This window comes from Danio aesculapii, chromosome 11 (assembly GCF_903798145.1).
Source record: "Danio aesculapii chromosome 11, fDanAes4.1, whole genome shotgun sequence".
Taxonomy (NCBI): domain Eukaryota; kingdom Metazoa; phylum Chordata; class Actinopteri; order Cypriniformes; family Danionidae; genus Danio; species Danio aesculapii.
In genome coordinates this window covers 39,522,689-39,550,188 of record NC_079445.1, presented here as the reverse complement: position 1 = coordinate 39,550,188, position 27,500 = coordinate 39,522,689, and the positions used below count along the sequence as shown (strand labels likewise).

The following is a 27,500-nucleotide window of genomic DNA, read 5'->3' as shown; positions in this document are numbered from 1 at the left end:
GAGCTGCTTCTGCCTTGATTTGCTCGCAGATGTCTTGTGCATTGTCCTCTATATCTGTCAAGTGACAGTATTTACATTTTAAAAGTCTGATTCATTTACAACATTTAACTGAATCATTTAATTTAATTTTTTTTGTAGCTCAGAAATAAAACTAAGAAACAAGATGATGTGTTAAATTCGAAATGACAATCTCTGTCAAAGGCATTCCCTCCAACCCTCTCATTCTCACTCTCTTTTCAGATGGGACAGAGAGCAAAAATCAAAGGCTACCATGGGCTAACTTCGGCCCGCAGGCCCTACTTTGGGCATCTCTGAATTATACAAACGGCAAAATTCTTTTTATTTTTCATTCTTTAAAATGTATTCAGATTTTTACATATTGTATTTTTATTTAATTATATTAAATATGTAGTATTATTCTGCATTTCTGGTGCAATAAGCTTAGCAGAAAAGCATTTCTGCATACGAACTGCAAAATCTATTTGGATTATACATGTTATATTTTTATTTAATTATCTAAAAGATATAGTATTACGAAGTGACACAGTGGTTAGCACCATACCTGCCAAAATTTGTATCTGAAAATTCGAGGTGTCTGAATAACCCATCTAAGTTACTGTACTATGCATGGAGTTTCGGGCAACCACTGCGATCAAAGGCGATCTGGGGGTGTTATAGTCTGCTCCAAAAAACAAAGGATCGGGGGGGGGTTAGGTGGTAAAATTACAGGAGTTTTCCGGGAAAAATAATAAACGGGAGGGTGGCGGGTCCCGGGTCCCGGGAAAAACAGGAGTGTTGGCAGGTATGGTTAGCATTGTCACCTCACAGCAAGGTCGCGAATTTTAAGGTCACTTCCATCCATCCATCCATCCATCCATCTGTTTATCTATCTATCTATCAAGTTGGATATACATAAATGTTACCTTTTACGTTCACAATTGATTAAAAACAACACAATTTAAAATACTGTGAAATGTTTCTGTAAAAAACAGCCATATTGAACATTTAAAAAAAATAAAATGGTAATATTCTGAAAAATAAGCAGTGTATTCTGAACTAAGTTTTCTGAATATTATCTGAATATTTAAAAATTTATTCAGAATATAAATAAATACTTGTTTAAATAAAATATGTAATATTATTCACCATTTTCGGTGCAAAATCTTTCAAGTTGGACATTTAAAAATGTTACCTTTTATGTTCACAACAAAATGTTTTTGCAATTAGTTAAAAAACAACAAATGATGTGAAACAAAAATGCTGTAAAAACAGCCATATTCTACAGAAAAGTTTTCAGAATATTACAGTTATAGTGAAATAAAAAACAGTATTTTACTGATAAAAAACACTTTTCTTTATACAAACTGCAAATTGCTTTTTATTTTTTATTAAAAAATGTCTATTTATTTATATTAAGTTTGATATTTAAAAATGTTACCAGCTATGTTTCCAGAACAACAACACGTTATTTACAATTGGTTAAAATCAACCAAACAAATGAAAATTGCTGTAAAAAAAGCACTAATCTACAGAAAAATGCTGTTTTTTTAATATATATAAAACAGTAATATTCTGTTAAAAAAGCAGTGGATTCAAAATTATTTATTTAGTATTTTTACAAAATATTCCACATTACCAGAATATCTACAGAATATTAGTTTTAGTGAAAAAACAAATAAACAAAAACAAACTGTATTTCACTGTTGAATATGGCCTTGTTTCATGGCCTCCTTATTTTGAGTAAACTGATATTGGCAAATATGCCACAACAGTTACCTAACCATACCCCTGATTTTTTTTTCCCCACCCTAACTACATTTTTCTGGACAGGTACAAATAAATTCCGTTTAGTGAACTGAAAAAATGTATGCTAAACAATCCCATTTTAGGACATGCCTTGAACCATGCCGAAGCACGATTGTCCCCCCTCCTCTCTCCCCCAGCCTGCTCTCACATTGCATCACCTTCTGAGCCGGAGCACGCTTACGTCATCGATGATGCGACTGTTCTGTTTAACATGAAGAGAAGTGCTCTTGCTCACAACAGTGGACATTGCTTTAGCTATATTGTTTTGTATTATTTTTAGTCGTTTGGGATGCACTGACCCACAGTCAAACACTTTGCCAAACAGTTCCACCACTTTTGATGCTCATAAATGATCATAAAAGTCACCGTCCTGCACATATAAGGAGGTTTTATGAAGGTGCAGCTGACATGCAGCAAGGGGTTTGTGTCTTTAATAAACTATGACAGTTTGCGCTCATTTAAAAGTAAGAATGATTAATAAATCAATATGTAACAGCCCTTTAAAAGTGACTTCATGTCTTTAGTTTCGCATTCAGGTTTGCTTTACACTCACAAGGGTACAACGCCAAAGCCCAATCGAACCGTGCTCTGGCACACCTCTTCCAACCGGGCCAGGGCCGGCCAACTGAACTACGCCTAGACTTGATTCGGAGTACTCACATTTGTCAAACAAACCAGGAAACGCAATGTTATGCAGCGACACGTATGCTGGAATAGTTGGCGGTTCATGCACATATGCTGGAATAGTGGGTGGTTCATTCCACTGTGGCGGCCCCTGATAAATAAGGAACTGAGCCGAAGGAAAATGAATGAATGAATGAATGAATGTAGAATAAACCTCCCCACACAATTGATGCCCGTCTCCCTTCAAAGAAAACAAAAGCCCAGGGTCATCATCACTTAGCCCCTGATCATTTCACTTGCTAAAAACACCCCTGCTGTGATCACATTTCTCATTCTGGAATCTGGTTGGGAAAACATCTCAAAAGTTCAGCGTTCAGCAGGTGTTCTTGTCAGCATTGTGCAACAATCAGCGAACGACAACAATCCAGCAGCGTTTTGGAGCACATCATCAGTGGCCACATCAAATGTGACAAACGCGTCTCTGTTAATGAGCATTAAATGGCTGCTAATTGTTTGATTGAATTGCTGTCACCTATCTAAGCTTGTCTAATTGAAGAGCGCGGAGCGAGGCGTTTACAGAGCCGCTGACGAAAAAAAAAAAGAGCCATCCAAAATGAAAAACGCCGGTGTTTTGTGTGTGGCAATTACCAGAGAAATGCAGAGCGTGCTTTTTTTGTTTTGTTCTTCAGTCTTTACATGGACTTGATCTATCTTATGAAGTTGCTGTGATGCCGCAGCTTTGTGGATTTTATCACACGGCCCGTTTGTTGCACAAGAACAATGGCAATGCAAATACGCTGATAAGACATTCGGGAGGCAGGCCTGTGATTTCACATTCACACAGTTTGCTTTAAATGAACTGGATGCGCAGAATAAAGCTGCAATCTGAAAATCGGATTATATAATGCGTTTAATAATTTCTCTCATTATCAACACGGCACTGTCATTCACGTCCCTCCGGTGTCATTATTAATGCATGCCAATGTATGAATTATAATGCAAGATATGGATTGAAATGAACGCAGCTTTTGTCTGTCCTCTGAATGCTTTCACTGTTTCTGAAACAAGTACCAGTGAGTAATAATACAGTATTTACAGAGCTAAATATTTCATTGCATGTTCTTGGAAAAAAGTGGATAAAAGGTGACATTTTTCCTTAAATTACCAATTTTTGGTATGAAATATCATATATTTTGTAGGGCTGCAACAATGAATTGATTAAATCGTTTAAATTCGATAACTAAAAGCGTTGGTCGCCTAACAAAAACTCACTCCCGTGGCCTGATAGAATCTCTTAAACTCACCAGTGAAAGTGTTAATAACAAGACAAGCAGCTGTGGTATAGTTACTTTGCACTTTAAGACTAAAGACACATTTTTATTCACTTGCCTATTTTGGATCATTCATTTTTCCAATCTGTTGTCATGTATAAACAACATTTTATTGCTACACTGCAAAAAAGCTTTTCTTACTTAGTAATTTTGTCTCGTTTTTTTAAGTCCAAATATGTAAAAAAATCTTAAATCAAGACTAGGCGAGAAAAATGGCATGAGAAAATGAAGTGATACCTAAAACTTCTGTTTGAGATTATATCTCATTAAGATTATTTTTCTTACCCCATTGGCAAATAATTTTGCTTGTTTTAAGCAAGCGGCAACCTCCCGCTCTCCCTCGGGAAGCCAATACGGAAGTAACTAAAACTGCAATTCATCAAAATTCCGCTAGTCCTGGCTCCATAATAAAGCAAATTGCAATTTAGCCCACTGTTAGAATGGCCAACTTTACAGCAGAAAAAAAGGTGTTTACAGCCTGGTACAAAGAACGATTTTGGTTCATATAGCAATTATTACCCTCCATGACAACTGTGAGGGGGGTGAATTTTTTTATAACTCATCCATTTCCTTTATATTAGGTTATATTAAGTTTGCATAATTAAGGGCGTGGCCACTTGAGTGACAGCTAGGTCTCGCTGGTCGCCGTCACTTCACCTCAGCTGAATCCGGCAGATTAGCCACTGATCTCGGCATGTTCATCGTATTTTTGTTTTGTTTTATGTGGCTTTACACAGTCAGCTGCCTTTTGGACTTATTTCTTACAATTATCAAATGATATGGGATGCTGTGTGCACTTAATTGTGCTCACAAACCATTCACGTGGCCTCGTTTCCCATGCGAGTAAAGTTATATACTTCTATACCATCTCTATAAATGTATTTGTTTTATTTAAGATCATTCATCATTTATAATGTTCTTTAGGCCTTAAAGCACTCCAGAATGTGACATTGATTAGCTGTAGGCTCTAGAACAGTCATCTGTATTATCATACAGTGTTCTGCTGGAGTTCATCAATAGTCTTGCATTTACTAACACACAGACTATATTTGAAGTGTTTGGAAGTAATTCGCGTTTTCTTCCTGTAGAAAACCGTCACAAGAGCAATGTTTACTGGCTCAATGTGTTACTACAGTGTTCTTAAAAGTCTAAACACTTTATTGATATAGTGTACAGCCAAGCACATGTGGTCAGAACACAAACGAGTCGCAGGTAATAAAGTATCAAGCGTTTCTCCCAAAGTAAAGTCTGTTTGCCAGGTCTAAGCAAAGTGCCAGCAGGAGTATGTAGTTCCGCTCACTCTCCGCCTCTTTGCCCTTGTTTGGTATCCCGCCGTGGGTGCGATGACGCGCGAACAAAATGGTGACGGTTGGCCGCGCCTACTTGTAGCTTCTTTTGCGCTCTTCAGAAACCTATGGGTGACGTCACGGATGCTACGTCCATATATTTTACAGTCTATGGTTTTAAGCAAACAATCACTTAATTTTGAGTTGTTGTTTCATGCGTCTAGTATGTCTCTTGATTTAAGATCTTTTTAGATGTTTGGATTGAACACAGGACAACACTACTAAGTTTTTTTTTTTAAATGATGATTTATATTATTAGTATTATTATTACTACAGCTCAGGTATGTTCAAGAACAACATGTTTGAGCACTTTCTAAAGATTTTAGTTCTGATTTTGAACAAAGGGTAGGAAATGAATGCTTTTCTTTTTTTATCTGATTCATTGATTAATCAAAAAAATAATCGACAGATTAATCGATTATTAAAATAATTAGTTCGTATGTTTTATAACTTTTTAGAGTCTACACTGTGACCCTTTTATTAAATTAATTGAAACTGAAAGTAGGTAAATAGGTAGACAGACAGATACTATAGATAGATAGATAGATAGATAGATAGATAGATAGATAGATAGATAGATAGATAGATAGATAGATAGATAGATAGATAGATAGATAGATAGATAGATAGATAGATAGATAGATAGATAGATAGATAGATAGATAGATAGATAGATAGTAAGATAGATAGATAGATAGATAGATACTGTAGATAGATAGATAGATAGATAGATAGATAGATAGATAGATAGATAGATAGATAGATAGATAGATAGATAGATAGATAGATAGATCTATTAATATTATATAAAATTCAAAATTTCAATTTGACAACATGAATCCAATAAACCTGAAACAAATGTCTGTTTTTTTTTGACAAATATGCAGATTTTTTGAGCTTGTAATCTATGCAAATGAGCACATGATGATTAATAAACCTGCCTTGTTTGCATATAGAAATATAACATTTAAGAAATCTAGGGGGAAGTACGGTGAAGCTATTTTCAAAACCATCATAATAAATGCAGGGCGGCACGGTGGCTCAGTGGTTAGCAACGTCGCCTCACAGCAAGAAGCTCGCTGGTTCGAGGCCGGTTGGCATTTCTGTGTGGAGTTTGCATGTTCTCCCCGTGTTGGCGTGGGTTTCCTCCGGGTGCTCCGGTTTCCCCCACAGTCCAAAGGGATGCGCTGTAGGTGAATTGAATGAACAAAATTGGCTGTAGTGTAAGAGCGTGTGTGTGAGTGTGAGAATGTATGGGTGTTTCCCAATACTGGGTTGCACCTGGAAATCCATCCGTTGTGTAAAACATATGCTGGAATAGTTGGCGGTTCATCCCGCTGTGGCGACATCTGCTAAATAAAGGAACTAAGCCGAAAAGAAAATGAATGAATGAATAATCTCTAAACTACAATACAGAATACAGACGGAGTAAATAAACACAGTTATTGTTTGTCCGCACGACTGTTTCCAGACCATTTCTGATACCAATGTGAGTGACGCGCTGTAGCTCCGTCTTGTCGAGATAAAATTTGTGGGTTCATCGTGAAAAAAAAAGCTCTTTTCCTAGCACTATTCCTGCATGGTGTTTGGACAGATTAAACAGCATGTCCACAATGGCGCGCGGGGCTTTAATATCGTCCACTGGAGCTCCCTGTTTTCCTCATTTAATCCCTGTGCAATATGTTGGCCAGAAAACCCTCACGCTGTACACAATGAACGGCCGGCTAAGACACAAAAAAGGCTAATTAGCGGTCCACCCCTTCCACTCCACCCTCATGCAAATCCTCATTCTCTTCATTTTTGCAGGCGCTGTATATCTGGGTTTGTTATCAGGGCCACCAATGTGTTGTCGGCTGCTATTGTTCTGCCGTTTTTGACATACAATGTGGCTGTAAAAACTGTAAATTACTTTTTGCATTTTAACTTTGATATTGCAGACATGTAAGAGTTGTTAATTCAGTTTAAGTTGTGTTACTGAATGCTAAACATTGCCTCTATTTGGACTTTTCTGTCATTAGAATACCAATAAAATCATGTCGGAGGTATTGGGTTTAGAAAAGTAGCAAGCGATGTCAAATATGGTGTTTTCAAATGTGTTGCTCACTTAGGGTGAAAAAATAATAAAAAGAGATATAATATTTTAAATTAAAACAACACTGGATCACATTGTAACATGTCAGTAATGACTGAATGAATGTAAAAGGATTTGTTGTATATGATAAACTTTACCACATTTTTACTATATTACTGTACATGCATTTACCATGCTTTTCATTGGGAAAATTTTTGACATTTTAAACACACACACACACACACACACACATGCACACGCACACACACACACACACACACGCACACACGCACACACATGCACACACACACAACTGAAAATTAAACTTTTTTTTCTGTCATTAGAAAACAAGTGAAATCATCGTAAGTACGTTTTGTCGGTTTAGTGGCTAATTCGTACAAATTCGTACGAGTTCATTCGTACGAAATTATACGATTTTAAAAAGGAGGTGTGGCACCTAACCCCACCCCTAAACCCAACCGTCATTGGGGGATGAGCAAATCGTACGAAAATGTACAAATTAGATCGTACGAATTCATACGAATTAGCCACTAAATCAAAAAGTTACGAATTGCCGTGAGATTGTGTTGTGTCGGCAGTATTGGGTTCAGAAAAGTAGCAAGCGATGTCAAATAGAGAGTGTTTTCACATTTGTTCTTCATTGATGAAAATATCCATGTCAATAGATTTGTCATATAGTGCATTTTATTTTACTGTAATTATTACCGCTTTAATTTTCACATTCACATTATTTTTACTATTGTTTTACTGCATTTACCATGTTTTATTTGTTGGGGAGATCTTTGACAATTCAAATCAGGCACGTACAGACGTGCACATGCATGATTCAAAATGTCAAAGACTTCCCCAGTAAATAAAAACATGGTAAATGCAGGATATATATAAAACATATTTAATTCAATAACACGTTTAATTCTGAAGAGAAATTATAACATATAATCTTAATTTTACCATTTCAACATTTAACCCCACTGGAACACTAGAACACAGTGCTTGGCATTTCCAGGGTGGGCCATTTCTATGGATACACCTTAATAAAAAGGGAATGGTTGGTGATATTAACGTCCTGTTTGTGACACGTTAGTATATATGAAAAGAGGGGGCAAACTTTTCAAGATGGGTGGTGACCAGGGTAGCCATTTTGAAGTCGGCCATCTTGGATCCAACTTTTGTTTTTTCAATAGGAAGAGGGTCATTTGACACAACAAACGTATTGGGAATTTCACAATTTCATGAGTGATTTACAAGTTTCTGACCACTTATAAAATGTGTTCAATGTGCTGCCCATTGTGTTGGATTGTCAATGCAACCCTCTTCTCCCACTCTTCACACACTGATAGCAACACCGCAGGAAAAATGCCAGCACAGGCTTCCAGTATCTGTAGTTTCAGGTGCAGCACATCTTTGTTTTTGCGATATTTTGCTTGAATTCAATTGTATTATCTTTAAATTTCTAAATATGTTTGGTGAGTAAAATATTATTTTAATAAATATATATATATGTTAAATCTGTTTTTGTTTTAATGCACCAAAATACATTGTCAATTCACTGAGAAATGGATCAAAACACTGTACAGTCCAAATTTATGAATCCTACAGTACATATTTTACTATTACTAAAAACTACAATTTAGAATCGTTTCACACAGAAAACAGTTATTTTATTTACATTGTAAGTGTATTCCACAATATTAGTTTTACAGAATTCTTGATTATTACAGTCTTGTTGCACTTTATTTTACATAAACAATGAGACCATCAGCACAACTGGAGTAAAACATTGAATTAAAAGTGTCCTGAATCTGAAAATTTGCTTTGATGACTATAATAAAAAAATAAATAAAAACTTGAGATTGCCAAACTCAATTTCATGGGAAAACATAACTATTGCAAATTAGCAGCATGAATTCTTTTTATCTTATTCATTACAAGTCAAAATAAAGTCATAAAAAAAATCTAAATATTAGATTTTCATTCAAAAATGTGTTTAAGTTTAATTAACCAAATATGAAAAACGTATTAAATTCTCATGAAAACGATGAGGACTGGAATGAGGCTATATATAGAATCTATAGATCCTCTATTTGTGCTAGACATAGCCTTATTCAATTTAAAGTGGTACATAGACTTCATCTTTCCAAGGCCAAGTTGGAAAGGATGTATTCCTCTGTTGACCCCATCTGTACAAGATGCAAGCAGTCCCCTGCTACATTAGCCCATATGTTTTGGTCATGTCCCAGATTATCTGTATTTTGGTCAAAGATTTTTTTATCTTACTCCAGAATATTTTGTAAAGATGTTTTTGCAAATCCCTTAACTGCTGTCTTTGGTATTGTATATGAAAATAACAATTTGTCAAAAAGTGAATTGGACTGCATTGCCTTTACTTCTCTCTTAGCAAGACGCTTGATCCTAATCAATTGGAAGCAATCATTTCCCCCTTCTTTTAAACAGTGGGCCAATGATGTGTTGCATTTCATTAGTTTGCAAAAATAAGACTCAGTTTAAATGGTTCCGGGTCCAAGTTCACTGCCATGTGGCGTCCTTTCACAAATTATTTCCAAAGCCAAATGTAACTGTAACTGGACTAAATGATGCTGACAGGTTTTGCTTATACTGATGTTGTCTTCATTTTATTTTATTGTATATTATTTTTTGTCTTTGTTTATATGTACACAATGTTAAAGCACTGTTTATATTTATGTTGTGTTGTAAGTTATGTTGATTAATGTATGTTTCTCGACTACTTAAATAAATAAAAAAAGGAAAAAAAAAAATTCTTATGAAAACAGTCCAAATGTAAGAAACATACACTATATATTTCATTCATTTACTCATTCATTCATTTATAAATAAATACAATTATTAAAATAAAAAACTAATATCAAACAATCAATAAGTCAATCAATGTATTTATTTTCTGTGGTAGCGGAGTCCAATTTTTTATTAAACCTGATAAACTCCTTAAAGAACAAGTCCAAATTTTGTGTCTGTTATTTTACATTCAACTCCAGCTTAATAAAACATATAAGCATGCTTTTATAAAGCAAAACCCAATATTAATATACTTTGCGTGATCTAAGCAAGTTACACCTAACCAATTGGTTCCATTGTACAAAGCCACATTCTTCACATCTCTCAAATCCCATCATACTTTTCCCTGTTTGGAGAATTATTATTTACTGTCTATACATGACAAGATCCAATCTGTCTTCTTAGTTAATCCTGCTTCAAGCCATATGATGTAAAGTAATATATATTAAAACTCCACATCTCTGTTTCTTTCTCTTCATTGGATTGCACGCTGTCAGAAAATAAATATCATTATCTAAGAGTGACAGTCTAAAGCGTTGTGAAATCTCCTCGTGAAAGCAGCGAGATGTCGAACAATCACAGGCACACGCGAGATTTTATGGAGGAGTTTATAATTATAATCTGTGAGAGCATGAAAAGTGGATAAATTGGCGTCTGGGATTGTGAAAAGCCGGCCTCTTCAACAATGTACAGTAGCTTTTGAAAATCAGCTAATGTCAGAAATGTTAGGAAGTCAGACTTCGAGGCTTTTTAACAAAACTCCACCACGAACAAAAGACTTCAATAAACAGCTGTGAACTCTGAGCCCGTCACAATGAAGAAGCGCTATCTCGACTTGGACAATGCACGGCATTCTTGTTAAACGGCGCTTTGTGCACTGGCAATCTTTTTCACGGTTTGTTATTGTGTTTCAAAGACGTTCTTAAAGGATGCGCCTTTAAACTGGATTTCTGCTTAGAAAAGTCTTTGCCACAGTAATGGAATCGTATATATCCAGTTGAAGTTAAAATTATTAGCGCTATTGTGAATTGTTTTTGCTGTTTCAAATATTTCTAAAATATTTTAAACAGGTAAATGACTTTCTAATTCGATCTCTCTCTTTTGTATGTTTTACTGCTGTTTTTATACCATAGTAATATTGTGATCTCCCGATTACAACAGAGAACTAGTGGGAAATCTCTGTAGACTGATGACATTTCATGCTGTTCAGCCTTACAATCTTAAAATGTGAGCAAAATCACCTGTTTTGTCATCACTTTAGATATTAATTCTTCAAACACTGGCTCTAAAGTGAAGTTTGTGAAGTAGCAACGGTTTCTGCTGTTGTGACATCAGCTGCAGATGAGAATGAATAATGGAAAAAAGTAGTTCCTCTTGCAAAAGGGTTTTGAGACTCTCCGTGTTTGAATGTATTTTTAATATACACAATTGGTCGGTCGAACTGTATAAACGCAATATCACCCTTATAGAAGTGCGATGTGGCTGTATAGAGGCACCGGGACCCTAAGGTCACATCAGTGGCGATATACACCGACATCGCACTTCTACAAGTGTGATATTGCGTTTACACGGATATAGATATCTATAGGTGCTCCGGTTTCCCCCACAGTCCAAAGACATGTGGTACAGGTGAATTGGGTAAGCTAAATTGTCCGTAGTGTATGAGTGTGAATGAGTGTGTATGGATGTTTCCCAGAGATAGATTGCAGCTGGAAGGGCATCCGTTGTGTAAAACGTGCTGGATGAGTTGGCGGTTCATTCCGCTGTGGTGACCTCGGATTATTAAAGGGACTAAGCCGAAAAGAAAATGAATGAATGAATGTTGTTTGGATTAGCTTAAACTGATTTGATTAGCCACTTTCAAGTATTGTTCATACTTAGTTCATGTTAGTAAATACATTAACTAATAAAACCTTATTGTAAAGTGCGACCAATATTTTGATACTGTAATCACAGTTTGTCTCAAAATGTAAAATTCCCAATGTTCAACACCTAAAAAAAATGAAGGTATAAAAGCTGTCACTATAAAAGTACACACTTATACCTAAAGGGTCCATATTGGAACCTTAAAAGGTACATATTAGGACCTAAAACGTACAAATTCTTGAATTTTTAAGTTACTAACACACACCTCTTTTTCCTATTTTCATAAGTGTCAGCTTATGTATCTTTATTTCTGTGAGTGCAGAAGAGTATCTCCTGATTGTAAACCCCAGCACAGCATCACCCAAACGGGATTGTTTTGCATGGAAGCCTGTTTACAAGCGCTCATGAATAAGTTTGCCCTCAGCAGCGGCTGAACATGTGGAGAAGACGCTCTCCCTTGAATCTAAGTAGGTTAAATCAAGTTGCCAAATGGAGTGGATTTGACAAGGCTCCTGCTACCCCAATGAGCACGAAGCATCTTATCTCCTCTGAAATGGATATTTTCCCAGCATTTTCACGCTGGACCGGAAGGCCCGGGAGCAACGGCTGCCACCGAAAACCCAAAACAGAGCTGACGGGAGTGAGATGTGAAGACAGAGCACTGTTTTGATCAGCACTTAAGACAAGACACTGCAGATGAACACACTGTAAAAAAATAAATAAATAAAAATCCCCATTTATTTATGCTTTTTATTTTTGAGTTGCATTTTGAGACCTTGATCTTTTTTTCCAATACATTTTAACCTTGACAAGTTCAAAAAAGGGACTTTTATTTAATATTTTTTTAATAGTTTAAATTGATATATTATGCGGGTTGGTGTTGTATATTACGCTACGAAAACCTTGTAATAAACAGCCAGCACAATGTTATTTTACAGGCTTATTCCTCTCGATTTTATTTCTTATACATTATATTATTTGAAACTATTAAAATGTCAATAAAAGACACTTTGTTAAACTACGGAGTTGATTTTCAACATCAAAAGTCGACAGAGCAGAGCTCAACATCCCATAACGCAATTTACAACCGTAAATAAAGGGAAAACATTGTAAGTAACAAAATGTGCTGTTAATTAACAGATTTTTTTACAGTAAAGAGAAAAAATAACAGTGATCACCATACACTGCAAATAAACGATTATCCTATTATAAATTTGGTTTTGTTTCTAGTTTAAAGATCTGTTTTGTTTTGTTTTCATAAATAATCAGTGAAAATTTTGTGAGTTTCCCTTTAGAACAAGCTAAATAATCTGCTGGTTGGGTGTGTAAAATTATCTTGTTCTTGGTTTTAAAAAAACAACATTATTTTTACTTAGCTGTAGGTTATTTAGCTTGTTTTAAGGAAAAAAACTCACTTTCAAATGAATTTGTTCATCTAATCATTCTAATCATCCACATCGCAGCTTTAGCACATTCAGAAATAACATTCATTATCTTTTTGGCTTAGTCCATTCACTAATCAGGGGTCGCCACAGTGGAATGATCCGCCTTTTATTATTATTATTATTATAAAAAGTATGTGTGTGTGTAAATATAAAGAGTTCACATGCAAAACCCGCTAAACGCCACTTCTGCCAAAAATTAGCTAATGACATTGAGTGGATGCTTTAGGCAAGTAGTACGTTTTACAAATAGATTTGCTTAAAATGATCTAAAAATCGCAGCATCAGCGCATTCAGAAATAACAGTTTGTTGGTAAAAGCCGCTAAACGTCACTTGTCCTTGACATCAAAAGCCGCTATATCCCGAGAACCAATCCGAAGGAGTGAATCGAATCATATGTTTTCAATGTAGCAGCGTGCTGATATGCCGGCTTAATGAGGAGAGCGTTTTATTCAGCTTTCGATTTCAATTTTAAAAGATGGAGTTTTGATGAACTGGATGAAGCTGTCCGACTGTCAGTGAACAGCAAATGAAAACGTCCCTTACCTCAAAACTCTGTGCATTATAAGAAACAGAAAACACACTGTGCAGTCGGAAATGTAGCATGCATTCATAACGTTTTTTTGCGCAGCGACACTACTTCAAATGAGTCCGATTTACTATACATTAAACGGCAACTGCACTTCACGAAAGACAGAGATAAGATGCCGTTCTTTTATCCCATGTGGATGCTAGCATAAACAAGAGACCAAGACCTTGAATATGGTGAGAATGAATGAATGACAGCTTCTAAAATTGTCTGAGGCATCCCCTTTTGCCCAGTAGACCTACCTTGTGTTTTATTGGCTAATGTAAGCTATTTTTAAAAGATAAATATAATGTATAAAACTATACATTATTTATATTACTTCACATCACCTATACATCTGATAAGCTTTTATATTAATGGACAATGCACAGATATTGATGTTTCATAATGAATAACAAAAAAAGTAGTTCCTCTTACAAAAGGGTTTTGAGACTCTCCGTGTATGAATTTCTTTTTAATATACACGATTGTCACGTCGAACTGTAAAATAACTTAAACACAAAGAAAAGATATTCTTAAAGGATATAAGAATAGGTTAGCCCTTTCTCAGATTTAATATAAGTGTTGTGCGTCTCCAGAATGTTTCTGTAAAGTTTCAGCTCAAAACACCCATCAGATTTTTCATTATACCTTTTGCAAGATTCTATTTTATACATTTGTTCACTAGGGGGCTGTTTTGTCGTACTGCGCCTTTAAGGCTAGTCCTCCCCACCCACCATTTCTACGTGCCTTAATCTCCTCCCTCGGCTGCGTCAGACAACCGACAGACTTAAAGGAAGCAGATTTCACGTAGCGTTTGTGAGAAATACTACAGTAAGAACTTTACCAATGAGTATTTGTTGTGCAGTTGAATAGATGAGTCACACAAAGTTCACGCGAGCACACACACACACAGATAGACACGCACACACACACACACACACAGACAGAGCATGTTTAGCTTTGTACTCTTTTTGCACGCATATGTGACAGGCTACAGGTTAATCTCCACTGCTGTATGGATATCTGTTATGTTAATGTACAAAATAAACCTGATTTAACGTCCACAAACCGGGATTGAAGCGTCTACTTTTATAATTGTTCTGACACGCTGTGCTGATGAAGTAAAGCTGAAGTAAATCACTGTAATTCATTACACACGTGCTCTGTTTTAAAACATTTTAAACTTGTGAAACTCACTCTTGATCACATTTGATGATGATTGATGATCCTAGAAAACTGAACAGATCTTTTATTCCCGGTTGCTTTGCGCACGTCTGGTCTTGTTTATAAGATTATACACGTGACTACCGGGACATGTTAATACGCTCAGCTGTCAGTCAATTCAGTGGGCTGGGGAACCACACTCCTACGTAAAGTAAATTTTAAGTCAGTCTGAAAACTGCTCCAATTAATCCACCGTTTTTATGTTGCTAAATTGAAAAAAAAAAAAGGACTGGGTGTGTTTATATCACCCCAATATGACGGTCTATACACCATACATACACATATGTCTGTCCAAACAGCTTGAAAAGCAGATTTTTCACCATAGGTGCCTTTTAAGAATGTTGGAAAGACAGCAATTGACTTTCATTTTAGTATTTTTTGTTACTAATATGGATGTTAATGGCTGCTTTTTTCTTCAGAATTTCTTGGAAAAAAGCATGAGGAAATTTAACATTGTGGGTGAAATATCCCTTCAAGAATTGTAAACATATTTTACAAAGCAAGTTTTCTAAAATAATACATTTCATTATGCAAATGAGCCATTGTGAGCCAAATATGCAGTAATTCGCATACACTACATTCAATTACAATACATCCATACATAAGATGAAGTCAGTTTCAACATTCTGTAAGAAAAGATATATTATTTAAAAATACATATCAGAAAATACTGCAAACAGCCACATTTACACTTTTTTTGATAAATAAAATGTTTGTAATCAGTTAAATATTGAATGAACATAAGCCTCTGTAAAAAAAACAGTGCAGAAAACATGAATAAAACTGTAAAGTTTAATTTAAGTGTTGCTGATTTTCATATAATTTTGCCTTTTTTGAGTAAACAGCCTTCATAAAAGTGTTGCAATTTAAATCTACAGACACAGCCTGATAAAGTCTGACAAAAGAAACGCTTAAAAGTGCATTCTGGATGCTTTTTTAAATCAGACTGAATTTATAATAGATGTGCATGAAAAAAACACTACATTTTTGCCTGCAGGGTCTTGCTTTGAGTTCATCAGTTAAAGAAAAACGTGAAGCCTTTTGACATTTCTATTGGCCACGACATGCAATCCTTCCACCTGCTCTGCGCCCGAGGCCTCCCGAGTGGTAAACTAAGCTTTTTTATTTCTGGAATTGTCCAACAGCGGCGTCCCTGAGATGTGCGTGACTAGAAGAGGCCGCGTTCACAGAGAGAATTAGCACAGCGACCCAGTTTGGACACCACTGCGGCTCAGACACTTAACCTTTTCTGACTCGAGCAGACAGCCGCAGCACTTTAGGAAGGAGCCGGAGCAAAAGAAATGGATTGCCGTGAGTGCTATTAGCCGCAGATCGAGCAGAAAATTACCTGACAGCGTATGAGTTTGTGACGGTTTGAGTAATACGTTCAAAACAAGAGCGCGTCGCCGTACGGGCAACACGAGGGGAATTGAATTAATAACAATTCTGCAGCATTTAGTCATCTATCCCGTGGAATATACAGTCGGTGGCTGCTGATCATTGCAGTGCAGTGAGAAGTGCAAAACTGAGATGGCGAATACATGTATAAAGTTAGCAGCAATTTTAAATAGTTAAACACTAATATAATGTATAGTAAAAATGGCATAATGTCTATTAAATAATGATCAGCATAACTTTCAACACTTGATTTGAAATTTCAACATATCAGCAGTGACTGTAATTACACAAACATTAACCAGCCATTTATAAATGCTAAATATTAAAATGTAATCTTGTTTTAAAACAATCATCTGGCTTTTTGGCTAAAAAATGAGAAATCACCAAACCCATGACTTGGCAATCAGCAGGAGATAGTAATTTATTGCTTGTGAAGGGGGAGGTTCACATAATGTGGAAAAACTATTAGCGCTTCAGGTATCCCAACTTGTATAAGTACACAATATTTGTTTATGTCTAAACATTAATAGAAGAAATAAAATAAAACAAAATAATTAAATAATTAAATTAAACTAAATTAAAATTAAATTTAAAAATAAATGAATAAATTTAAATAATAATAAAAAAATAATAACAAATGAAAACATAAAATTATAAAATAAAATAAAACAAAATAATTAAATAATTAAATTAATCTAAATTAAAATTAAATTTTAAGATAATTGAAATAAAATACAAATAAAATATTAAATTTAAATAATAATAAAAAATAATAAATGAAAATAAAATAATAAAATAAAATAAAATAATTTAATAATTAAATTAATCTAAATTAAAATAAATGTAAACATTAAAATAAAAAATAAATTAAATAAAATACAAATAAAATAATAAAATTAAATAAAAAATATAATAAAATAATAAAATAAAACAAAATTAAAAAATGAAATGAAAATTAAATTAAATTAAATTAAATTAAATTAAATTAAATTAAATTAAATTAAATTAAATTAAATTAAATTAAATTAAATTAAATAAATTAAATTAAATTAAATTAAATTAAATTAAACAAGGGGGACGTTCACATAATGTGGAAAAACAAATAGTGCTTCAGGTATCCAGACTTGTGTAGAAGTACCCAATATTTGTTTATTTATAAACATTATTAAAAGAAATAAAATAAATTGTCTCTATGTTCTTCAAAGCCAGTGCTACACACGCATCGTCCAACAGTAAGGAGCCACTCGCCCTTAGCGCTGCAATCTTAATGTTAACTGTATGGAAGATTCAAGTGACGGCATTCTGTATTTTGCCTTTTGCTTGCACGGTGACTCTGAACTGTCAAAACACACCTCAAAGTGTTTTTTCGGATGCGAAAAACTGAAGAAGATTCAAAGGTTTTTTATGACCGACAAATGTTTCGAAGGCAGTGTGACAATACAATTGACACAACGTGAGGTGAAGACCTATTGGTGCCTGCATGGACCCAAGATTCTAACAGAAATCAGTCAAGTTTGGGGAATGAAAAATCATGGTTTGGGGTTACATTCAGTATGGGGGCGTGCGAGAGATCTGCAGAGTAAATGGCAACACCAACAGCCTGAGGTGTCAAGACATTTGTGCTGCCCATTACATTACAAACCACAGGAGAGGGCAAATTCTTCAGCAGGATAGCGCTCCTTCTCATACTTCAGCCTCCACATCAAAGTTCCTGAAAGCAAAGAAGGTCAAGGTGCTCCAGAATTGGCCAGCCCAGTCACCAGTATGGACATTATTGAGCATGTCAGGGGTAAGATGGAGGAGGCATTGAAGATGAATCCAAAGAATCTTGATGAACTCTGGGAGTCCTGCAAGAATGCTTTCTTTGCCATTCCAGATGCCATTGCAGTCCTCCAAGCTCATGGGAGTCATACACAATATTCATTCTTTTTCCACTGCAGCATGACTTTATATTCTATACTGGACATTATTTCTGTTAAGTGACAGGACTTTTGTCTAAGCAAAGTCAGACTTTACTGTCCTAATGAAATCATTAAAAATCAAGGCATGATCATATTTTATTTTGCCAAAATAAGCGTAATCTAGAGGCCTTTAACTTTCATATAAGCCACTTCTGATACCAAATGATCTACTAGAAGTCAAGTTTCCTAAAACTTGGAAAGGCAACAAGACTGTGCCTCCAGGAACTGGGTTGGGAAACATTGCATTAGTCAATACTTTCCTATCACATTCATTCATTCATTCATTCATTTTCTTTTCAGCTTAGTCCCTTTATAATCTGGGGTCGCCACAGCGGAATGAACCGGCAACTTATCCAGCATGTTTTACACAGCAGATGCTCTTCCAGCTGCAACCCATCACTGGGAAAACTTTCCTATCCCAATAAAGTTAAAAACATCCTAAAAAATCAAAAATGTGCTAGACTCACCAATGCAGTTGTCTCTATGTTCTTCGAAGCCAGCGCTGCACACGCATCGTCCAATAGGAACGAGCCACTCGCCCTCAGCACTGCAGTACATCTTAGGTGTGTCTCTTTCCTCGGCGTGATCCACACACTGACCCCGAACCTCCACTAATGAGGACGAATCTGCACCAGTCACCACATCGGTGAAGATGGCCAGGTTACGTGCCATTCCCGTGCAGCGTTTATAATACACCCGTACTGACACGATGGCGATGCAGGCTCCGATATCCTGGAAGGCCAAGTAGAAGCCGCGTTTGCCCAGCGGCCCGACGCCACGGATCTCAGTGTTGAGTTTGAGTCTTCGCACTCCCAGATCCACATTGGTAAAACTCTCGTCTGCAGCGATGGTGTCGATTTTGGAGAATTGGCTCTCCCAGATGCTGGTGCCCACGTCCCGGTCTGTTTCGTAGTAGTAGAGGTTGAAGGTCTCTTTGCAGGTGCCGAGGACGCCTGGCATGCTGTTGCAGTCGCGCAGGGTGAACTTCATCTCGATGTAGATCCGCCGTGCACCGTCCCGCTGGATCCAGTTGGTGCGCAGCCAGTTGTTCTGACTCGGGCTCATCACGTTGCACACCTGGTACGTGTGGATGGGGCTGAAGTACTCGTCCATTTCGTTGATCGCATCCCACTGGTGGAGATAGAGAGAGAAAATGAGGGTTAAGGTTGTTATTTAAACTCATTACTTGAAATTAAAAACCACAAGGAAAGAGAATGAGGGTTGTTGTTGTGTACTTAAACTAAATCTGCCAAAGAAAATAAATCATTATCTCAAAAAAAATTTTTTATGTAAGAACTTCTGCAAAAAAGAATAATAATAAAAAGAAAAAGAAAAAGAAAAAGAAAAATAATACAAAAAATTATATATATACAAGCAAAGAGAACGAGTTTGAGTAGATTAACTCAAACATAATCTATTAAAGAACATAAATCATCACCTAAATTGGACAATAAATAAATACACAAATAAATAAAATAAATAAAGTAAATGAACAAATGAAGGAAAGAAATAAGGAATCAAGGAAGGAAGGAAGGAACAAAAGAGGAAATGAAGGAAGAAATGAACAAACGAAGAAAAGAAAGGAGGAAGGAAGGAAGGGAGGAACGAAGGAAAGAAGGAAGGAAGGAAGGAAGGAAGGGAGGAACGAAGGACGGAAGAAGGAAGGAACGAACGAAAGAAAGGAGGAAGGAACGTAGGAATTAAGGAAGGGAGGAAGAAAGGGAGGGAACGGAGGAAGGAAGGAAGGGAGGACGAAAGCAAGGAAGGAAGGAAGGAAGGGAGGATAGGAGAACGAAGGGAGGAAGGAAGGATAAGAAGGGAGGAAGAAAGGAGGCAGGAAGGGAGGAAGGAAGGGAGGTAAGACGAGAGAAGGGAGGAAGGAAGGAAGAAGGAGGAAGAAAGGCGGGCAGGAAGGAGGAAGGACGGGAGGTAAGAAGAGAGGAAGGGAGGAAGGAAGGAAAGAAGGGAGGAACAAAGGAAGGGAGGAAGAAAGAGAGGAAGGAAGAAACATAGGAAGGAAAGATGGAAGGAAGGAAGGGAGGAGTGAAGGAACGAAGGATGAAACGATTGAATGAATGTACGAAGGAACGAACCAACCAACGACAGAACGAATGAAAATATTTATAAATATTTTTTTATATTTTCTTAAATGTTTTATTTTTAATTTCATGTCGTTTCTGACATTTTGAAGTTAAAGCTAAAAAAAAACCTAAACATAGAAAATAAACAGACAAAAAAAATTAACTACAAAAACAAAAAAGAATATATAAAAAAATCTAATTATATTTTAACAGAAGTACACAATAATTATTTAGGCTAAACATTAATAGAACAATAAAACTAAAATATTGTCGAATATATAGAAAATAAAATAAGATTGAAATAAATAAATAAAAATAAGCAAACAAATAAATTCAAAAAAGCCTTGATTTATTTGATTTAGTTGCAGACATTTTTCATTTTGTTTTACATTTTTACGTTGAAGTTTTAAAATAAATTAACCTAAATATAAAAAACAGAAAATACAAAAATAATAACTACAAACGTTTACAAAAAGTTTAAAAGTAAAGAAAATATAATACAAAAAAAAAATCACTAAAATTTGAATAGAGGTAGACAATATTTATTTAGCACATCTAAACATTAATAGAAGAAATATTTTCAAAATCAATCAATAAATAAATAAATAAATAAATAAATAAATGTAAAAAAAATGTAGTTGTAGACATTAAGCTGCACTTTCCTCCCCATAGACTACTATTCATGCGCATGCGAATGCGTCAGACTGGAAATACAAGGTTGTGCGGCAAGTTTCACAGTTTGCTGTGTTGGAAAGTTCAAGCTTGGTAAACTCTGACCTACGAAATCACATCACATGATTGCCAATCACATGAGACCAATCGAGGATCAAAACATGACCTTTCTTTATAGAAATTTAAAACATGGACCAATCGTTTGCTTTTTTTTAATGTCTAATCATCTTGTATAACCCCACCCCTTTTCACAGCGCCGTACAACAGAATTTCGCACGCACAAACTCTGGTGTGACTGCGGCATTAATCATTTTGTTTTACATTTTTAGGTTGAAGTTCTAAAATAACAGAAACTAAACAAAAATAAACAGACAAATACAAACACAATAACTAAACTACAAAACAACAAAGGTTTACAAATAAACTTTAAAAATAAAGAGAACATAAAAAAATTTAATACAAGAAATATTGTCAAAATAAAGTAAATAAATAAATAAATAAATGTGTAATTTGAAAAAAAAAGAGAATATAAACAAAGATAATCTAATTCAATTTGAACAGAAATACACAATATTTATTTTGCAAATTCAAGTAGTTTTTATAGTAATCCTAATGTATAGTAAATAGTGATCTAAACATTATTAGAAGAAATACTGGCAAAATAAAATACATTTACATAAATAAATAAATAAATAAATAAATAAATAAATAAATAAATAAATAGCCTAATAAGCAGTGATGCATTACAGCATCCTCTAAATGAAACACAATTAAATAAAAATAAAAATTGCAGATCATGAACAAAAACCCAAATACAATAATAGTACTAACACATCTTTATTTGTGGATTTACATGAAGATTCTTATAAATCTGCCCATTATTATTTCAACAGGATTTCACGGTTTACAGCAATGTGCATGAGAGCTGCTTTAAAACGTTTACATATGCACTGCGGTGCGTAAGATTAATATCATGATGAATGTGGCTAGCATTTTCATAATAATGTTCAGAAATCCCTCATTATTTATGGCAGGGTTTTATGCGGTTTAAGCAGTTTTTTTAGGCAATGCAAATAATCAGGCATGAATAAATATTTTATTATGAGTTGCAAATGAACTTAAAGATTCATATCATGAGCCTGGAGCGGAAAAATGGAAATGCTGATCAATGTGGATGAAGCAGTCCATGACCAGAATTTTATCTAGTACCAACAATGGCAAACAGGTCAACAATATTACAAAAGAACTAACTAAATCAAGTTCAATTAACTACAGTAGAGTGAGCTGTTTTTAATATCAGAGCTTGTATTGAGGTTCATTCATTTTCCTTTGGTTTAGTCTCATATTTATCAGGGGTTGCTACAGCGGAATGAACTGACAACTATTCCAGCATATGTTTTACACAGCGGATGTCCTACCAGCCGCAACCCAGCACTTGGAAACTTCCATACACTCTCTTATTCAGACTCTACAGCAAATTTAAGTTAATCCAATACACCTATAGCGCATGTCTTTGGACTGCGAGGGAAGCCGGAGCACCTGGAGGAAACTTGCACTAACACGGGGAGAACACGCAAATTCCACACAGAAATGCCAACTGACCACTGGACTCAAACCAGCAACCTCCTTGCTGTTAGACAGTGCTAACCATTGAGCCACCATGCCACCCCTTGTATTGAGGTTTTAAAATCATATAATAATTGTGCTAGCAGTTTTAAACACACACACGCACACACACACGTAAAAAAAAATTGCGTGTAAAATATCTTTAAAAATGAGATTATTTCTGACGTTGTGTTTAACTGATTGCATTAATCTGTCACATTTTTTAGTCAGTCATGCAGAACTGGTCATTTATGATCATCCCTAATTGAAACTATTAAAAAAGGGCATCAGAGTATAACATTCATAACTTAATCAGACCCTCATTATTGTGTTTTTAATAAATCAATCTCAATTAGTGGGACAGCGTGACATTTGCAATTAAATGTAACAAATGAAAAGCTTTTAAGAAATAAAATAAGAGACTGCATTTTTGGGGTTTCTCCGGAACTACTTTGAGGAAATTGTTAATAGTAGATGTATTCTATAAAGTTATGATTAAATTATTGCAAAATTCAAACTAAAATATTGTCAATTATTTCCTATTTTGTCAAATACTGTAAAAAATGCAGGGATCCACTCAATTCCTTCATGTTGTCCCAACAGAAATCAATTAAGGGCAACACTTTATTTTGATGGTTCATTTGAGTAGTAGACTGTCTGCTTATTATCTGTTGATACTGCTCCTTCAACAGACATTTAACTCACTATAAGAAACTTTGCAAGTAAACTTACACTAACCCTAACCCCAACACTTAACAGTCTACTTATAGTCTAATGAGAATTAGTTGGCATGTAGATGCAATGTAACTTAAATTCAACAAACAGACCATCAAAATAAAGTTTGACCCAATTAAGTTACCTTAATCGTTTTAACAAATTTAAGTGGATCGAACATAAAAGTTAAGCTGACCCCACAAAAAAAAAATAAGAATTGTATTGTTTCATCTCATTTTGTGAGGTTTTACAAACTAATTTCAAGAGGAGCATGTGATATGATTGATCGCAGCTGGTCTCTCATCTGTAATCAGCGATAATCCAATCAGATTGATCTAAACCAGGGGTGCCCAAACTATTTCTTATGAAGGGCCAAAAATCAAAGATGACTGAGGGTGGTGGGCCAAAGGTAAACATACCAACCTTTTACATTAAAGTTGCCATGGTAATTTCCTAATTTCTAAAGATTTAAAAATGAATATTAAAAATATCTGAATCGTATTAATTATTGAATATATATTTTTTACATTCTATATTGAACTTCTTTATTGATTTGCTTGTCAGTGACTACGTTTACATGGACACCAGTAATCGAATTATTTGCCTTAATCTGAATAAGACAATAACATGATTGTGGTGTTTACATGAGTGGCTTTTTGAATGTTCCTTTCATGATACCGTTTTGTTATAGTGCATAATTCAATTAACCTCATTGCATCACCGTGCTATTCGCATGTCCTGTGGCGTTTCGTGTAATGTCAGGTGTTTTATTTTTAATTTGTCGACTTTAACTACAGTTTGGCACTTTCACTTTCATTCGGGAACATTTCATGCATACCCCCATGACAAACGAGATATTGGATATAACTATGAATTGCTGGAAGTGTTGTTTTAATGGAAGTTCATACCGCATGCTGAATGGAAGGAAGAAAAACTCTGCATTTTACGATGCAGGTGTCTGTGGACCTTCACTGACTCGGTAGGTGCAAAGAATAGTGTCAAACAGCCGTGCGTGCGTGCGTGTGTTTGTGGACTATCCACACTATATTTACATGTCCACTGCACTTCAATAATGTGACTAAAATTCTCATACTCCACGTCTTAATCTGATTTCTCTTTAGTTCGATTATGACCATAATCCGATTAAATTGTTACATTTACTCAGGTGCTCATGGCGACCCTAGTTCAATTCCCACCTCAAGGTCCTATGCCAATCCTTCCCCTCTCTGCTCCCCATGCTTTACTTTCAATACTCTTTACTGTCCTGTCCATTAAAGGTGAAAACCCCCAAAAATAATTATATATAAAAAATAAAGAATTTCTGATCTCTGGTAAAGGCATTCACCGCAACCTTCTCCTACTCTCCGACGGTATGGCGGGCCAAATCAAAGGTTACTATGGGCCAACTGCTGGCCCTAGTTAGGGCATCTCTGATCTAAATCTACAATAAATAGGCTGATTTCACCCTACTACCTTATCTTTGTTTCGGAAGAATCCACCCTTTCACCCTATCTCCTCCTTTTCCGGGGGAAGCTCTCAAGACCTACCTGATCTCGGACCCCCTTACATGCTAATTGATCAGGCAGGAGCCCTGGGCTCAATTATCTCAGAGCTCAGGATTCTCTTCTAGGACAGCATGCCAAACCTGCTATTAATAGATCACTCAGATCTTTAGGATCATATAAACTAGAAATTCCAAGGGTTTAGTCAAAGCAGGGTGAATCCGCCTTCAGTTACTACGCCCCTCACTGCTGGAATCAGCTTCCAGAAATGATCAGATGTGCTCCAACATTAGGCACATTCAAATCAAGACTGATAACACATCTGTTTAGCTGTGCCTTTACTGAATGAGCACTGCGCTATGTCTGACAGATCACACTATTATGTTTTTATCTTCTTCGTTATTTTTTAACCTGTTTAACACATTTTAATCTGTTTTTATACTGTTTTGTCTTTATTTTTTTTCTTATATACTTGTCTCTTTTATTCCTGTTTATGTAAAGCACTTTGAATTGCCACTGTGTACGAACTGTGCTATATAAATAAACTTGCCTTGCCTATTATTATCATCATCAAGCAATATCTAAGTGTGAACTCTTGAAATAAAAGTAGTTCGAACAAGCAGCAAAAGTAATTTTTTGATTACCTAATTGCCATTTATTATTTTTATATTTATTTATTTTTTAGAAAATGACGATTAAAATTATAAATGTCTTTTAACACTTTTATAAGACTGTCATGATACCTATATAATCATGATATGACATCATGAAAATGAGGCAATTTATGCATCGTTATGACAATTATCATTAAGTATCATGCTATATTTTTTCAATTACGTATATATTTTAAATGCAAAGATTACATTGTTTGAGATGTCTTTGTCATGACAACTTGATATTACCAGGACAACGAAACTTGTCATAAATCTGTCATAAACATGATTATTGTGAGGAAATAGTGGCTGTTTTCGGATACAGCTCCAGTCCTATCTAATAATAATAATAATAATAATAATAATAATAATAATAATAATAATAATAATAATAATAATAACATTTATATAGAGCTTTTCTAGACACTTAAAATCGCTTTACACATTGGGAGGAATCTCCTCATTCACCACCAGTGTGCAGCATCCACCTGGATGATGCGACGGCAGCCATATTGTGCCAGACTGCACACCACACACCAGCTTACTGGTGGAGATGAGACAGAGTGATGAAGCCAGTTATGATATGGGGATGGTTAGGAGGCTTGATTTAACGTCTCATCCGAAAGACAGCATTCACTGAGCATTATAGAGTCCCCTTCACTATAGTGGGGCGTTAGGACCCACACAGAATGCAGGTTGAGCGCCCCCTTCCGGCCCCACTAACACCACTTTCGGCAGCAACCTAGCTTTCCCATATGGTCTCCCATTCAGGTACTGATCGGGCACAGCCCTGCTTAGCTTCAGTGGGCGACCATGTGAGAGTTGCAGAGACCCAGAAGCCGGCAATGAATATCTAAATGAATGGGGAGTCCTGAAATATCAAAAGATGCTCACTGAACTCACACTTAAATTATATTTCAGATCACCTCCTAAATCTGACTTTACCAGTCACAATACTTTTGTGCATATTTTGGTTCATATTCCTCAAAACACAAGATAGAAATAGGGGGCACCTTCATACAGCCACCAATATGAACTGATTGTCAACTTGTGGTGAAGGCTGGTACTGCGGGCAAACAACATTTCACTGAAAGCTCATGTTTCGAGATACCAACTTAAAATTTGGAATATAAATTGTTCCAATACCGTATACCGTTATTCTAATCCAATACCGTTGTTCCAATCCGTACCTTGGCTCTAAATGTCAAACAACAAAAAATAAGGTCAAGAATCTTGGTGTGACTCTGGAGTCAGATCTGAGTTTCAATAGTCATTTCAAAGCAGTTAGTAAATCAGCATACTATCATCTCAAAAACATTGCAAGAATTAGATGCTTTGTTTCCAGTGAAGACTTAGAGAAACTTGTTCATGCCTTTGTCAGCACCAGGGTGGATTACTGTAACGGCCTCCTCACTGGCCTCCCCAAAAAGACAGTCAGACAGTTACAGCTCATCCAGAACGCTGTGGCCAGAATTCTGACCAGAACCAGGAAATCAGAGCACATCACACCTGTCCTCAGGTCTTTACACTGGCTCCCAGTTACATTCAGAATAGATTTTAAAGTATTATTACTGGTCTATAAATCACTAAATGGCCTAGGACCTCAATACATTACAGATATGCTCACTGAATACACACCTAACAGATCACTCAGATCTTTAGGATCAAATAAACTAGAAATTCCAAGAGTTCAGTCAAAGCAGGGTGAATTGGCTTTCAGCTACTACGCCCCTCGCTGCTGGAATCAGCTTCCAGAAATGATCAGATGTGCTCCAACATTAGGCACATTCAAATCAA

General features: G+C 35.6%; 1 protein-coding gene across 2 annotated transcripts in view; it reads right to left on the bottom strand.

Moving 5' to 3' along the window:
- Window positions 1–27,500, bottom strand: part of epha8 (eph receptor A8) — a 180,972-nt gene that overhangs the window by 56,507 nt on the left and 96,965 nt on the right. For both annotated transcript variants that reach the window (XM_056467927.1, XM_056467928.1), the window contains exon 3: window positions 18,944–19,607. In XM_056467927.1, coding sequence (XP_056323902.1) covers window positions 18,944–19,607 — 664 coding nt within the window. The remainder of the gene's footprint in view (window positions 1–18,943; window positions 19,608–27,500) is intronic.